Source organism: Haemaphysalis longicornis, unplaced genomic scaffold (genome assembly GCF_048455015.1).
Source record: "Haemaphysalis longicornis isolate Haplotype H1 unplaced genomic scaffold, Haemaphysalis longicornis Haplotype H1 scaffold_4, whole genome shotgun sequence".
NCBI classification, from domain to species: domain Eukaryota; kingdom Metazoa; phylum Arthropoda; class Arachnida; order Ixodida; family Ixodidae; genus Haemaphysalis; species Haemaphysalis longicornis.
Genome location: NW_027526361.1, coordinates 182715583 through 182732272, shown reverse-complemented (window position 1 = coordinate 182732272; position 16690 = coordinate 182715583). Strand labels below are relative to the sequence as shown.

Here is a 16690-nt window from a genome sequence, read left to right as displayed (position 1 = left end):
TTACAAATTCTTGACCACTTGCACTTCCGCATCCAATATTTGCAATATTGTGCTGGCGAACGCCACCTCCATCCCTTAGAACTGGCCAAAGTTTTGCGACCTCACTAGAGTTGTTGTACAAGCGGTATAAACATTTGTGCGACTTTTGCCACACTCGCTAAGTGAACCAAAATCAGCCTTGCTTGTGACAGCAAACACATCTGCATATCAGCCGTCGTCTTTGCAAAGTGCGAAAGCTACTCTTATTAACAATAAACTTGATTTGTTTTTCAATTCCCAAATGATGTATCTACTTTTGTAGAGCACTAGATTTAGTTTACTTGAAAGTAAAATGTTTTCAACAGCCCATTCTCTGGTGAAAGTAAAAAAAAGAAAACAGCGGTAGATAGGTACCTTTTTTCGTGTTTTAGGGGATAATTGAGTTGTGGAAGCTGGCTTATAGCTTTAGACCCCTTTTATAATTCGATACTCGATTGCGAGAAATGCTGGGCTGATATTCACGAGGCTGTTTGCACGCAATGTGTAGTAAAAATAGTGATTGATGTCCGCCCGACTGCGGTTTATTAATCTACACCCGCAAGCGGTTTATTCCCGTCAAAGAGAGCGATGTGACAGCCGATGGGCCGGCTAACCAAAGCTGCTTTTCGATATTGTACGAGCGATTAGCTTTGTAAATCAGGGTCCGCTTTTTTACTCGCAATGCCAAGGATTGCTACAACGGCAGTTATTCTGGTGAAAAAATAACTTTCTTACGGTCTACTTCATTTCGATTGATAGGAACGCGATCTCGCAATTTCTCTTAACTCCATTATCCTGGGCAAACGTTAGTGGAAGTTCTGTGCGGAACGCGACACCACCACGCGCATTTGAAGGCAGCTATCAGAGGCCGCCCGTCCTATCGCGGCCGCTTCCGTTCCATCACCTGCGTCCCGTCCGGCCGCCGGTAATGCCGGCCTTTTTTATTCAGTTTCGGTTTCGAAAATGCCAATATTGTGAGCCATTTGCGTTACTCGCGTTAATGTTCGAAACGTAGTTATTGTACATTTTTCACTCTTTTTGTGTGTACTAATAAGTGACATTATTTTTACGTTGTCAGAAATCTGAGTGCAGTTGACCATTAACTGTCGATTATGCAAAAAACTTGAAACGATTGAGCACATCTTTCTGGACTGTTGGGATGCGGTGTTCCACTTGGACATCCTCCAACGAACCTTGAAAAAAGACCTACCATTAACGCCTTAATTCGCTTTTCACCCGTAAACAATGATGAAAGCGTGCCCTATGATATGTTCATGGCACTTAGTCTGCATTCTATGTGGAAAACCCGCATGGCAGTTCAAAATGCCGGAGAGGATGCTCGCATGGTGCGGAAGTACTTCATTGAAAGCGTTGTTTATATAAGAGAAGTGTATAGAGTCATGCCGGAAGAACCTGAGTGGTTACCCGTTGTGGATGTTCTAGCGCAGTTTAAGATGTTTTAAGCCACCCTTTCAGCCGTCCGGTGGCTGGAGCTACTAATGTGTGTACTGTGCAGTGCTTTCTGTGTTGTCGCCCAGCAGGCAGTAAAGGAAAAAAAAAAAGCTACGATAGCGCAATAGGACGGACGCCGGTTTGATAACGCTAGGAGCTGAGGTTTGAATCCGAGCACGGGAAGAGATTTTTTTTAAGCGCCCCCCCCTCCTCCCCCCTCCCCGCTTACCTGCTCGTCCCCTCCCATCCTCTCGCCACTTTTCCTCACACCTCTTGGCCTTGCATTTTGATGCGCCGAGGTTTGAGCGGCGCCGGGCGCTGATATAACTCAAGCTCAAACAATCCCGCAATTAAAAAAAATTCAGAAGACTCCCGTGTCCTTGCGTGTCTTTGAGGGGTGAGGAGTTTAATACCCCAAGCTTTACAAGAACGATGGGACTGCCCCACAGTTCATCGAACGCCGCTTTTTTTTCTTTCATGCTTTTAAATGCAGAGCATTTCTTTGACTCACGATGTCACCCGTTCTAGTTGACCGTAGTAGTCCGCACCCCTCCCCCTACACTATATAAAAAAATAATATTTACCGGCGCCTGGTTTCGATCCCACGACCCTGCGGGCGGAACGCAAGATACATGGTGTTCTACCCACTGCGCCACAAAGCCGACACAGAATGGAGGGCTACGAACGCGCCTTATATGCTTGACTCATTCAAACTACGTCAAGAAGCTGCTGATACAACGCATTCACTACCACCAACTCCCCAAACACTAAACGTTAACGCAATACACCCACCCCCTATGCGACGCATGGTGCTCTTCCCACTGCGCCACAATAATCATACCCACCTGCTAATAAATGATGTCACGTGACCACGTAATTACGTCTCCTCATTTAATTGCAATACAACAACCAACAGCAACAAGTGCAACAACATTAATGCAACGCAAACTACTTAACGTCGTGCGCCCCCAGAAATGCTCTGCATTTGATCGGGCCCCTCGCGAGGAGGATGTTTAGTTTCCTGCCGCAGCAAGAACCAGGCGGCCTCGTGCGCAGTTTCTGATCTCGGTGGGATGGCCTGATGCGTGTGCCGCCATGATAATGGCCACACGTTCCCGTTGCTGAGGTGACACACATGGTTTCCGGCATGCGTGCCGTGCCAGTGAATACAACCCATAGAGAAACATCACGCAGCCATCCGTCTAACCATTACAATGAACGAACCCAAAGCTTTCTAGTGAGGTCGTCTAAGTTAGGCTTTGAGTCGCAGACGGTTGGACTTTGGTTCGTAAAGCATCGATTTTTACTCTCCCGCAGTTTGGTCTTCTGATTGCAGCGGCTTTGATTTTGACCCTTCGCTATTTTCACTTCACACGAAGAGAGCTTCGCGTTCACCTATCGCCGTTGTTAGACAGAGGACTGGGTTAATAAGTTTTATGCGTAATTTCGGACGCCCGGGCAGCCCTCTCCAAATCCAAACTGCTTCAGCCGTGGCGTTCGTCTTTATAACGCGAGGGTCCCGGTTCGGCGCCGACCGCCGGAAGTGTTTTTTTTATTTATGTCACTTCACCACCGTTAATGACCACCGTTAAAGAAGTTGGCTTTCCTGCAGTGCATTTTCGACGCTACCTACGCCACCAGTGAGAGACAGAAAGCTTCGCTTTAATATTAGCCTGTTCAAAGGGTGCTTATTAGCAAAAAGGTGATTACAAGCACACAGGTATATCAGAAAGATACCGCGAAAACACAGAATGCAGTTACCAGTTTTATAACTAAGGTGGAAATCTGCCCGCTTAGTGGTTTTATAGTAGTTCGCTATGCGGACATTCAACAAACCCGGGAAACGTGTTCTGGCAACTGGTCGTATGCGATAATTTCTCTCGTAGTGAAAGTCTTTCGGTGTGAAGATATAGAAAACTGTTCTCTATAACCTAACAGTCGCTTACAGTGAAGGATGACTATATCTTTGCAGTACTGAGTTCCTGCAGAGCCGGTTGTGTGTGCACGCATGCGCGCATCAAAGCATACTTATGTGTGCGCATGATTGCAGCAGTTCTATCGGTATCAGTATCTCCCACTGCGTATATGTAGGCACATCTGCTAGGAGGCCAGAAAGTCAGGCTTCCGTACCAGGGCTTGTAACTATAGAATCTTGTCAAAAAGCAACAACAAAAAGTACAAGTACACTGTGCTCCAATAACGCATCGGACCGGTGTTTGTGTTTCTGAGACATAACCCTTGTGTTATAAAAATATATACAGGGACCAGCGTGTTTGGCTGCTCTTGGTTGAAGTCATGCTGCTAATGATCGTGATACTGGCAGTATGTTTAAAAGAAAAACTTTATTTCAAGAAGATAGAGGAACGTCGCGAATCACGTTGAAGGCCGGGCAATGGACGTAATATATTTGCTCTTTCCTTGTTTGGCACGCTGACGCTCGAATGGGCACCCCCCTAAAGGCAAGGCTGGGCCGTGCTGTTGTTCTGGTGGGCCAGAACGCCATTGTGTTCACTGCCGCACGAAAGACAGGAGGCGGAAATATTCGAGGAAAGTTTCGCGTCAAGCGATGCGCCGCTCTTCAGGGCTTCTGCAGGCTGGCTGTAGCCCGGCTTAACGGCCGAAGATGCGATAATCTGGCAGATGCGCGCCATATCCTCGGGCTCGGTCCGGTAGTGGACGGCCGGGAAGCCGGTTCCGTTAAAGCCACAGGCCTTGACGAGACCGTAGGCGCCTACGTTGTCCATCAGTAGCCAGTCCCCCACGGACAGCTCGAAGAAAGGCACGGCATCTTCGAACAGGTCGAGGGGATAGCACGTTGAGCCCCACAGCGACGTAAGGCTCTGTCGCTGTCGTTGATACGGAGGCTGCGTAGTCATAGAATGTGTATTTTCAAACGTTGAAATCTGCGCCATGAGTACTTAAACTAACACATTGTTCTCACTGCAAATAATGTACATGAAAAAAGAAGTTGTGTGATTCATAACTTACAGTCACTGCTCAGCCAAAACCGGTAGCCCGGAAAAGTTTAGGTATATACATTCTATGCGTTTTCCGTCTATTGGGCGTAGCAACTAGTTTTCTTCTGTATTTGGCACTCAAGAATATCAGACAGCCTCTAGAAGTTCCAGCGCTGTCTTGGGTAAGTTAAGCTCAGCCAAAAGGCCGAATGAACTGGCCTAGGCTATCCACTGCGTTGCTGACACCAATTTTAGCAGAGTTCGAAGTTTTTCACTCCTTAGAAAGCCAAAGACCGAAATATTGTTTTGATCACAGGGCTTTCGTATATACTGGGATATTTCTTGGTTTAAAGGCTGTTGCTTCCTTTTTATATGTAGATTCCGCTTACAAATATTGAAGTAACATGACGGGACCTCCTTAGCACCCCTTGAAGAACAGTAAGACATCAATGTCACAAATATATGTATCTCTACACTTGAAGCGTAAGTCTATTGAAATGTATTCGCTATTTAAAAGGTAAATTTGTCGTTTTTATAGCTTTTATAACAGGTATGTTTCAGTTTTGGGCTACGTAGAACATGAAAACGGCTATCGCTCTTCAGAAAAGCTAAAGTACTAGTAGCCACTGATAAGTTTGACATAAACTTATAGAAGATTCACGGTATCCTCACAGCATATTGTGCGGTGGCAAGCGACACGATAATTAACAATCGTACATTTCCAATTCAGCAGCAAGCTGGAATTACTTGTCAGCAATTCCGCTGAAACCTCTCCTACGATTACTTTGCAACGCGTTTCCAACTTTCTTTGCCCATTATTTCGAATTGGCATTGCCGGATGTCTGTTATGCAGCACGACGTTAACGATCTCGAAGTTGAACTCTGCTTATCCGATGACTAGCGTGAAACGCATTTGTTTCACAAAAAAGCCGTATTTATATACTGATGGAAGGGCAAATACATCGCGAACATCTGTGAAACACTGATTTTATTTTGGTTGCGGGGTGTTTAAATCAGTAACGATTATTTCTGAGGAAGCAAATGAAACAAGCTGCCTGGTAAAAACCTTGTTTACCTCTGATGACACACCTAAAAACAAATTATGATTTTTTAAAAAAAGATAGTCATCCGAAGGGAAGCATGTTTCAGAAGATGTGTGTTGTGTTATAGCCATACTGCATGGTTCCGATTTAAAGGCACCGTAATTTATTACTATATGCGCTTGCTTGGAATGTTGCCAAAGTGTGTGATGCACTTTTAGCGCCTTTACTTACGAACAGTGGCTGGTAACCAACGTCCAGTACCGGATACAGTTCTTGTGGGACACAATTTTCGCGGCTTTCGTTCACGTAGATGTCACTGTGTGGCTTCAGCGCGCCTGTAAGAACAAAGAGTGAATTCAGCGTGGAATATTGAAGTCATCAATGGAAGTGTCTTCCCTGCTCAGTCTTGTTAGAGTAATGCCTTCAATACCCTGAATCAAGTTCCATCAGCGCGAACAAAATGACACGAAAGACAAGACCGTCAGAGACACAACCGACCTCTACGCCTCTCGTCTTCTGTCCCGTTTTTGTTACCGCTGTTGGAATTTATTTCAGGATCTTGAACCAACTAACTCGCACCTGAGTCCTACTAAGGCTTCAATTATATTTGCGCCTGTATTGTACGTTAGTGCGTCATAGTAACTCAACTGCGTGCAAGGCACTTTTCTCGGTTAAGAACGTATAAAACCTCGTTACATTATGGTTTTTACCGGTGATGCGTAAGTCTCCGCTCATTACGCCCACCTGAAACGTAACAAATTTAAGATGTAAATCATATACTGCAATGCTTAATATGCACAAGGAAATAGTGTTTAAAAATATATGGCGGCAGGAATTTTCTGAGAGCGTAATATCGAGATTTGATTCACATAAGAAACAGCGCTCAATGCGGGAAACAATGAAGGAAGCTGAAGTCGGAAGTTCGACGGTAGTCCCTCCAATCGAGAGAAATGTTGAAGTAAAAACGGAGATTGTGAACAAGGCTTCCGTAGCGGAGCCGAAAGGTCTTCTTTTTTTTTAAAGTTTGTTAAATTTTTAAGTTTATTTGGTTGGTTTCTCCATTTTTTATTTCAAAGAAGGAGGCTACACAGATATAGCGCTGCTTCCCTCTTTGCGTCCGGCCTCGAGTGCTGTTTTCGTATAAGGTATGAACCATCAAGGTGAAACACTTCCATTCAGACATTTGAGTTGGGGTTGACAGGGCGTATGTGCTGGTATCAACAAATTCGTAATTTTTGATACAGATAATCGTACGTCATAGGTTGCTACTCTTGAGCTGTGCCTATTTTTAGGTGTATTTTGTAATATTTGAAAGGCAGACAGCAGCTTCGGAGGCCTTATTTGAAATAGTTTCTTTCATGTGAACGGGCATTCATCATCCCGAAAATTGCCGATAAATATAAGAACACTGCTCGCACCATTAAAAACTTATCGTGGCTGTCAGATACAAAACTTCAGCTAAGAATATTTGATACTTCAGCAATCGCCTGCGCGCGTTTTGTATTTTAGTCGGGGTCATGCTGCTTTCTATTAGGAGGCACTGCTACCCGTTTGCATCTTTTTTGGGCAAGGTGAACTGTTAGGAATGCAAATATTAAAAATGGTGTAGCAACTAATTATGGAACACTTTCTCCTCCTTGTATTCTGTTCACATATAAATTTCGAATAACGATCAATATTATCACTTCATCACATTCTGGTTGTTTTAGATTGGGTTAGAACGCCAGACGACGCCAATCTCTAGAACAATAACTTAGGTTCCAAGGGAGCTGAAAACGACGATTTCTCCAATACGTGCAAGACTAAAAATAAATACGGCAACTGCAAGAAAACAAAAACAAAATCAAAGACGTCAGGGTAGACCCATAGTCACTGCGCGATGTTTGATTGTTTGCGGATTCCATAGCATCTGGCTGTTCCAACTGCCCTCGTAGAAGGCTCACATATTTGCTACCACAAGGATACAAGTTTGCCATGACAACTAAAACATGCTAGAGGGAAAAATATAGTTCTCAAAGTTTGCAATGAGTCACCCAAAAAATACTCACCGTCGACGCAGGTGTTCCTCGTGCGCTTTGAAAACACTTTGACTGCTAGCGTGTATGGTGCCGTCGCAAGAAACTGCCCAGGCTCGGCGATTATTTGGATCCCACTGTTCTCGGGAAAATGCTCGTCCAGCGCACAGCGCACAGCCTCAGAAACCTGCGTGGTGCAAGCACATTTTTTCCATCAGGTGAGCAATATAAAATTCTAAGAGAGTGTGTTTCCGGGGAAAAAATGCTTTGTGCGATATATTTGAAAAAGACACGTTCAGAACACAGAGTATCAGCACTCTAATAAAAAACCCTCTTGTTAAAAACGTGCTTAATAGTTACATAAATAAATCACTGACAAATAGAAGTACTTCTTAGTGTACCAAGCGTCAGCGAAAGCAAAATGTACATCGACCTAAATAATAGCTAAGAAGACGCGAACTGTCATTTTTCAAGTGATAAATGCCTGGAGAGAGGATACAGTGTACATTTCAACAAAAAAGTGATTGATTGATTAATGGATTGATCGTAGGGTTTAACGCGCCGACGCAACACAGGCGATGAGGCGCCCGTAGTGGAGGGCTCCGGATTAATTTTGACCACCTGGGGATCTTTAACGCGCGCCGAAATCTCGTACACGCGGGCGTTTTTGCTTTTCGCCTCCATCAGAAAAGCGGCCACCGCGGCCGGGAATCGAACCCGCGACCTCGTGCTCAGCAGCGCAACGCCTTAGCCACTGAGCCACCGCGGCGGGTTTTCAACAAAAAAGTGACGGAGTGCGTAAGAACTTAAGGTGAAGTGAATACGAAAGCATTGTTGTTGAACTATGGAACCCAAATACCAATGCTGTGCACCACCATGTTTCATAGCTGCTGTTGAGGTACACTGTTCCGAGACTGCTCAGACTTAGACGGTTCGGAGCCCATCGCAGTATACACTGCACCAATTGAGTTTGTAAAGCAAGGGCCGCTTCTATTCGGTCATTTGATGCGTTCATTTTATGAAGGTACTGACGTGGTGCCTACAGGGACGCTTGTCTAAAGGTGCACCTGTGTTCTGTCGCTATCACCATCATTATTTTCATTTTTTATGTTTATTTTCTTTTTTGGTTACAACGACTCAGAGTTTTGCCAATCGTTCTTGTTAGCCCTAAAAGTGCAGTACTATAAGAAGCGTGCTCTGATACTTCCCTAAGTGTTAATTGTGTAATTATCATGCTCACAAGTCGCCTGCTGTACTGAGTTCATGTCTGTAGCACAAGGTTTCACAGCGCTGGATGCCTGGTTGCAGTCCCCTAGTGCCTGACCTTATACGACAACGCTGACCAAGCACAACTAATCTTCCTGTGAATTGAACACGTGCCACAGGACTGTATACAAATATTTCTACTACTGTAAATCAACACCCACGTAGATTCTTGGTATTGTCATGCACCAATAAAAGAAATATCAACTAATAAATACTAATTTCTACACCAGTGTTAAGCTTTTGCGGATTGGACAAGCACAAAAAAATCTCCACAAAATCAACTGAAGAGTATTTGTGGTCAGGATGTGGTTTAGATAATTAACATTTCTTATTTTGATGTTCGTTCATGGCTCGATTTTTTTCAACCGAAGTGTCTTTGGCGTAGCAGGAACAATGGAAAACACGTTTAGCGACTGTTGTGTGGCTACGCTAGAAGTTACCTGCATGAAGCTATGTGTCTTCCGAACACCGCCAGGAAATCCTCCTCCAATGTCTAATACAGACATCTTGATGCCCAGCTCGGCTGCAACATCGAACAGTTTCCTCGCACGTCCAATGGCAACCTTGAAGACGTCGCCATCATAAGTATGGCTTCCTACGTGAAAGCTGTAAAAATAAAAAATAAAGTCACGAGTGGGCCGTGCATTTTGAAAGGTAACGTATCACTCAAGGCCTGCGATGCTGTTTGTTGGGCTTCCCAGTGCAAATAAACATTTTAGGGTTTTTTTTTCTCCCACAAAGTTTATAAACATTTGTAACATAAAGAACACATAGTTCTCTGATGTTCTTCATAAAGTTTTGACTGCTGGCATACTGCTGTCTTTATTCAATGAATAATAAATACTGTTTATCCCAAAGCCATCAAATTGATCAAGCACCCGCTAATATCGTTAGCTTTGTAGAGTGTGATATACATCACGGCATCATCATTAGCACTGAAGTTAAAGACACAGCTTGAACTGCGTGGGTGTATTGTTACAGCTTTTCAAACCCTCAGGCTATCGTGAAGAGTTTGGCGAGTAAATCACAAGAAGCACAGCGCGTAGTTGCTCCAGTAAAGTATGATGTTGGCCTAGTTGGCGCATATTACTTCAAGAAAAATAGCGCTACAAACCACGACAAAAAAAAAACAAAGAAGGGCGAGACAGATGCGCTTGTCTCACTCACGCGACTCCAACCACGTTGTGGCCTTGTTCGGTGGCAATCCGAAGAACATTTTCCGCCTCTTCCATGCTGCACCCAAACTTCTCGCCCATTCGTTCTTCATGTGGCCCGCCTTCAGCCGTGAAACGCAGCAAGAGCCTACAACGGGATTTTCATAGAGGAAACAGAGTACAATGACTGTAAGTACCGTGATATTTTCGGACCTTACGTGTAAGATTTTCATCCCTGAGGCAAAATATATCAGGCATGTGCAGCTTTCCCGCTCATGGCAGTCCTTTGAACAGTCCTCTGCAGTTATTTAGCGAAATGAAAAAGTTCTTTTGCGCAGCTAAAATTGGAGGAGTAAACGTTCTTTGTGCGCAGTTTCAAGTCTCGCACGTTGCGCGACTAGGTTCGTGAGCCATGGAAACTGTCCCATAGAAATACATGGGGTGGTAAGATTTGACAGCGAATTACACACAAAGTATTCAGAATCCTCGAACATTCTTTCAGCATTTTCATCTTCACGTTGACTTCTTGGTTTATGCCAAATATCCCTTTAATGAAGTGGTTTTGCTGGGTTCCTGAAAGGTCGGAATTTTGAGCGAGAAAGCTGGGTATGAAGCATGGTTGCTGCGGAATGCAAGAACCATGAAACCTTTTTTTCGTATGCATGAAGAGTGTTTACATTATAAATATGAAGTCCTATTGGTAAGTGTTTTTTGTTGTGAGCTGCTTTGAACTGTTCCCGAGCTGTCTGATTAGGGAATTGTGGCACGGTGCAGTAGTATGCCGTCGTGTGATGACGTTTTTTGCATCACGTTGGCTGGAAGGCACGATATAGATGCATGGCAAAAACGGCTTTCAGACAGCTGGAAGTGTCCAGGCTAGGTGGTTGCGATTTTGTCGTTTGGCCCATCTTCTATTTCTTTGTCTTCCTAAACTTTGTTTAACAATATGGTTTCGTGGGTTTATAAAATGAACTGCTTATGACGCATTTATTCACGAGAAGAACGAAGCAGCCCCATCGGTGGCTCTTTGGCCAAAGACGCGGGTTTGACCATGGCCGTCGCAGCTGTTTTTCTTGAGGAGGCAAGGTTCGGATAGGTATAACTTTATTGATGCCTGCAAAACGACGGGTTTTAAGCGCCGCAAAAAAAAAAAAAAGCCGGGTGTGGAGGTTTCAACGCAACTTAAAAAAATCCGGAAGTTGTTTTATCTTATCTATAGCTCTTATTTTCAGCACGCATCATTTGCGCAGCAGTAGCGTCGAGGAGTTAAACACCCGAAAACGTAAAGCACGATTACGTCACTCTCTGATAACTTAATAAATTTAGCTTAGAGACACCAGACAAAATTTACTTGAAGGAGAGTGGCTTCTACAAGCCCACCCATTTATTCGCGGGCCTGAGCGACCCTCCAACTTTAGATAGTTAAGACCAAGGAAAAAGGTGAACGCATCCCATCGGACTATTGTTACTTGGAACCTGAACGCTGTTTGCTAACAAATCAATTCAAATAACTTAACAAGAGCTAAGAATGCCAAAAAAGGGAGGTAGCCGCCATTCAAGGCGCCCTCATTTTGCATAACGTGGATTGCGTTACTGCACTCGCGGGTTTAATAACGCTACCCCCAGATTCTATCTGTATGTCCCTCGTAAGAGCTGACAGTGTATCTTACCTCGCATTTTTGTCCGAAATTTTGTGGAGTTCTTCAACGCAGTCGAAAGTCATCAAGGTAAGGCCAACTTTCCGGGCGAAGTCGAGATGCGACAGCTCTTTTGCGGGGTTGCCGAAAATGATCCGATTAGACAGGGAACCAGTGCTCAGCACCGCTTGAATTTCTCTCTGCAAGATAATAAAAAACAGTAACATAAAGCAGAAAGAGACTGTACTGAACGTTGAAAAAGGGCTGAATGCGTTTTTGTACCGTGCATCGACGTTAGAACCCATAAATATCATTTACTTAGCCGTCAATAAAAAGGAATATAAATATAAGAACAGAATCTCATTTGAAGTGATTTATGAATACCTAATGGTAGGACCCCTCTTTTGCGTCATTAACTTTCTCCTTCGCACTAGAATGCTGGATGTTAGGGCAAGAGACGAAAAAATATTAAGAAGTCACTGGAATTAAAAAAAAATCGAGGTCAGGAGCTTTAAGTTGTGCTGTTTACTCGGCTAGTTGGTAATTCATAGTGATCAAATGTAGCGCAGAAGAAACACACGGGAGGGAAAGAATGCACGCGGACGAGCGCTTGTCCGTGTGTATTCTTTCCCTCCCGTGTGTTCTCTCTGCGCTACATTTGATGACTTTAAGTTGCGGCGATATTAAGAAATGCAACTACCATAACCCTGCCACTGAAATCATCCATTGGTTTCTGCCGCTTTAAAGTCGCAAATTTCACGGCTACAGCAAAACCTTAACAAAAATCTACTTTAGTAATGAATATACAATTTTTTCCATCGAATTTCTCGTGTATGTATGAAAATAAACACCATCCGTCCGCTCCCCCTGTTCTTCCCTGCCTCACGCTCTTCGCACGAGAACACCTGTTAGTCGAGATTTCAGCTTACGTTAAAGATCCCCAGGTGGTCTAAACTAATCCAGAGCCCTCCAATATGGTGGGACTCATACCTCAGGTGTAGCTTCGGCACGTAAACCCGCCATTAATTTTTCAAGTTGTGTTTTTTAAATTTGGATCCGCTCCCATCTGTACGAGACTTCAGCGCACGTTAAAGATCCCCGGGCGGTTGAAATTAATCCGAAGGTCTCCACTACGGCGAGCCTCATCGCCTGCGTTGCGTCGGCTCGTTAAACCCTACAATCAACCAATCCGCTCCCATGACTGGGTAAAATTACCGCAGAAATATCTTGTAGCGTCCTCGTGGGTTGGCGCTCTCAGCCAGAACCTTGGTGCCGGCTACCAAAAAACTAACAGAACAGAGACGAGTGGCGTATGTTGCTGCGGAAGCACTGAACAAGCACTTCGGTTTTATAGGCCTGCAGCACTCGTCGTCTAGCCCTGGTGGACCCGAGGTTTCCGAGAGTGTCATTCCTTCTCAAAACCCATGGTCTACGTTCTCACGGTTTATGTGTAGGTGTTTATGTCTAGGTGGTTTACGTGCTCACGTGTTTATGCCTTTACAAACAGTATTGTCAAGGCGAAACTCAAGTATTCAACTGCAGCATAGAAGATGTGCTGCCGCAACGTTGTTGTTGATGGGTGGCCAGAGAGACGGGGAGGAAAAAGTTGAGCTTCGACGATCTGGCTAGTGCGTGCTACTGGCCCCCCTGTTGAGCTTGAAGAGCGCATCTAAAAAGTATTGATCCTCTGTAGACTTTGAAGATATTACGTTCACCACATAACAGTATTTATGATATCCTAAATCTAAAGACACAGATTGCGGGTGCGCCCATGCACAGTATAAATTTCATTTTCTGTATACACGATTATGTCTTCAACATTGGGTTTGGAAGGTATGCGCAGGGGGTTGCCGTTTTGTGTGAGAGAGCGGCGTGTGTGTACGTTCGCATAAATTCGGCGCATGCGCTGCTGAGGTTCAGTCGGCGTGCACGTCTGTCGGTGTGCGCATGTGTGTTGGAGTGATAGGGACTGATGCAGATTTCAATTCTATCTGCGAATATGCAACACCACCGGGGCAAACTGTGATAAACTGAAAAAAAAACAGCTCACTACGGATATCTAACGTATGTTACAACGTTCAACAGCTACCCTGGCTTAGTCCAGACAAACGGAAAATCCTGGATAGAATGAGGAAGGCTGTAGGCAAGAGACAAAGTCCACTCGCTCAACGGAGATGGCTTTATTGATATTCCGCGGAAGAAATAAGTGGAAGCATAATAACTAAACACAAGGCAGTTGTTGATTGATTGATCGAAGGGTTTAACGTGCCGACGCAACGCAGACGATGAGGCGCGGCGTACTAGAGGGCTACTGATTAATTTTGACCACCTGGGTATCTTTAACGTGCGCCCAAATCTTGTACGCACGGGTGTTTTTACTTTTGGCCTCAAGGCGGTTGTTTTGCAAACAAAAGAACGGAAAGAAATGTATTTCGGAGAAAGAGAAATTGAAAAATGTATCCCAACTTAGTAGGATACCGTATAATTGCCTAGGACATTTCAGCCCTGCTCGAATTTTGAATACGTTAATGGCGGGTTTGTACAGTTTTAGTCGGCCGTTTAATATAACTATACACTTTGTGCGTTTCTTCAGCGACCACCATAAGACAGATTTTGGAGAAGTGATAGGAATTCCTGAAAACCGCGTATTGCGCTACAAGTTTCTTTCCTTACCTTGTTAGAACAGCTGAAGTTAAACCCTTCTAATGCCAGCGTATGAAGGAAGACAGGATCGGTGCATGCCCTCATACCTGCAAAAGTGAAAACAGGCAATAAACTCATAATTCTATTACGAGAGTGGGATCTTTGTGTTTTCTCTTTCAAATTGCAAAGTATCTTCGACAGCCATCATGGAGAAAATATGGCATACTTTGTGCACCCGCCATTTCTTTTGCAACGCGTAGTTCAGAAATATTGCAGATGGCCGGTAGTCCCACTTAGAGAACAATTTTATCCGGTAGCAAATTTCTACGTGGTATGAAGTGAGTGAGCGCGTAAGACACGCTATGCTTACGGTTGCTCCGTATAGTGCAATGACATGACGCTGATCCCACGAAAGATCTAACATGCGTGACCACGAGCATTTTCCGGTTTTTCTCTTATTTTTACGAGATATGCGCAACCCACGGAATAACCCAAAAATGCAATTCCTTTTCCTCTAACGTGCGTACTTAGCGAAAAGAAAAACACTGCAGCGGCCGGAATCCACGCATCACCTGCTCAACCCTGGCCATCTTTTTTTCTCGCAAATAATGCAGGCTTCAAGAAAAAAAGATTCCACTTATGGGCTATTCCCTCGCTTGCGTATAATGCATTGAACTATGAGAGAAAAAAAAAGAAATGCACGTGATGAAGCAAATACAATCCCTCTTGGAATACGCTACCTAATTAAATTTTTTGGCGCTCCGTTGAAGCGTAAAATTTGACGTTACACAATGCTGCCTCTCTCCAAGACTTTTCAATGACTTTGCAGCGTGGCGAAAATGAATTCGTTGGAAGCGTGTAGTACCAAAAAGACATGGGCGTTTTTTTTTACGTGTTACGAACGCCTAGCCTAGTTGACTGAAGTTGATTAATTGATTGTTATTGAATGATTGAGCCGTTCTTACGAACGCCTAGTTGGGTGAAGCTCGAGCGGCTAGGTATGTTGCGCGGCGAGACGTTAATGCACAGTCGTGAGTTAAACTATTGCTTTGTTTCTGATTTTTTAAAATGCGGAGCATTTCTTAGGCTCGCCTTGCCCTGCGTCGTTGATGGCGGCACCGTCCACACGCTCACTGCGCATGCGCAACTCTCCTCCTTACACCCACAGCTCCGCGATACTACACTATAAAACAAAGAAATAGTTAGCGGCGCCCGGTTTCAATCCCACGACTCTCTGGCCGCAACGGGAGGTACGCGGTGCTCTTCCCACCACGCTACAAATCCGGGACAGGAGCAAGTGCTACGAACGCGCCTTATGTCCTTGACTCATTCAAACTACGTCAAGAAGCTACTGATACAACGAAGGCACGCGAAGCTGAACGTCAACGGTAACGACGTACTGAAAACTTTAGAGGGGGATGCTGAATTTCCCGTGGGAAAGCTGTGGCGAGAAGCGCCACGCGCCTTGCAGCTCAACCAGCCCCGTCCGCAGCGCCTCTGATGCTACTTGTGGCAGGATGGCCCTAGGGATTCGTCAACCAAAGAATACATCACGAGATAGGTTCACGTTCAACCACCGTCGTCATCTTCCCGTAGGGGAACTGCCGAAGAAGAAGAAGAACGAGAGGACAAAGCTGCGAAGAGGAGGGCGTGTACATTGCTCTCAGCCGGTGCACCAATGTCAACAACCTTTACCTCACCAAAGCTGACGGAGATTACCGATTGTACCACAGAGACATCAACAAGAACATGATGGACGAGTTTCGGCGCCTCGAGAACCACCGCCTACTCACCGTAACACAACAGCACTTGCGTGCCTTTGCTACCGGTGTGGACCCGGACGCGGAATTCCCCCTGGTGCTAGTAAAAACCAGATCACTCCACATAACGGCAACAGAATGGAACCACACGGAACCGCCACGATGCTTTGCATCCTCATCAGGGTTCCCACGGGAAGATGGTGTAATTTTTTTTATTTCTGCGGGATTCTATCCGACTATTGCCGTGTACTGTTCTTGAGGCTTAGAAAACTGTATTTAGGAAGCATGCTGGTTCAACATTTTATCCACGACGAAGTTAAAGCATATCCCGACACAAACAAAGTCTGTACAATAAGAAATCCGGTGTCGTAGACCCAAGTGCTTAAAATAATTTCAGTCCTAACGGCTTTTTGGACTGGCACATATAAATGCTCTTTCTGTTCAATTAATTGTGTCAGAACAGCGCGCATTACATGCCTCGAACGCCCTTCCGTAAGTGCCTCGCATCATTTTACTATGCTTTTTTACTGCGATTTTCTGCAAACCGCTTATCGGGTGCTTTTATTCGTGCAGCTGGAAAGAACCAGGCAGTAGCCATGTAATGCTTTAGGTATAGGGGGCAAAGACACGTACAATGCCTCGCGAATGAAGGACTTGGTAAAGAGAGAAAAATATAATAAGAGCGCTCCAACCCTACCTCATGTGCTTATTGGTAATATATGAGGGTTGGATATCTTGTAAATTT

The 16690-nt window shown here is 44.7% G+C and overlaps 1 protein-coding gene across 2 annotated transcripts in view; it reads right to left on the bottom strand.

Annotated features, from left to right (window-relative positions):
• Positions 1-3834: 3834 nt before the first annotated feature.
• Positions 3835-16690, bottom strand: part of LOC144179551 (uncharacterized) — a 57282-nt gene continuing 44426 nt past the window's right edge. For both annotated transcript variants that reach the window (XM_077707943.1, XM_077707942.1), the window contains exons 14-20: positions 14216-14292; positions 11576-11742; positions 9919-10053; positions 9192-9357; positions 7519-7672; positions 5702-5805; positions 3835-4334 (exon numbers count right to left, since the gene is read on the bottom strand). In XM_077707943.1, coding sequence (XP_077564069.1) covers positions 3924-4334; positions 5702-5805; positions 7519-7672; positions 9192-9357; positions 9919-10053; positions 11576-11742; positions 14216-14292 — 1214 coding nt within the window. In that variant the 3' untranslated portion in view covers positions 3835-3923. The remainder of the gene's footprint in view (positions 4335-5701; positions 5806-7518; positions 7673-9191; positions 9358-9918; positions 10054-11575; positions 11743-14215; positions 14293-16690) is intronic.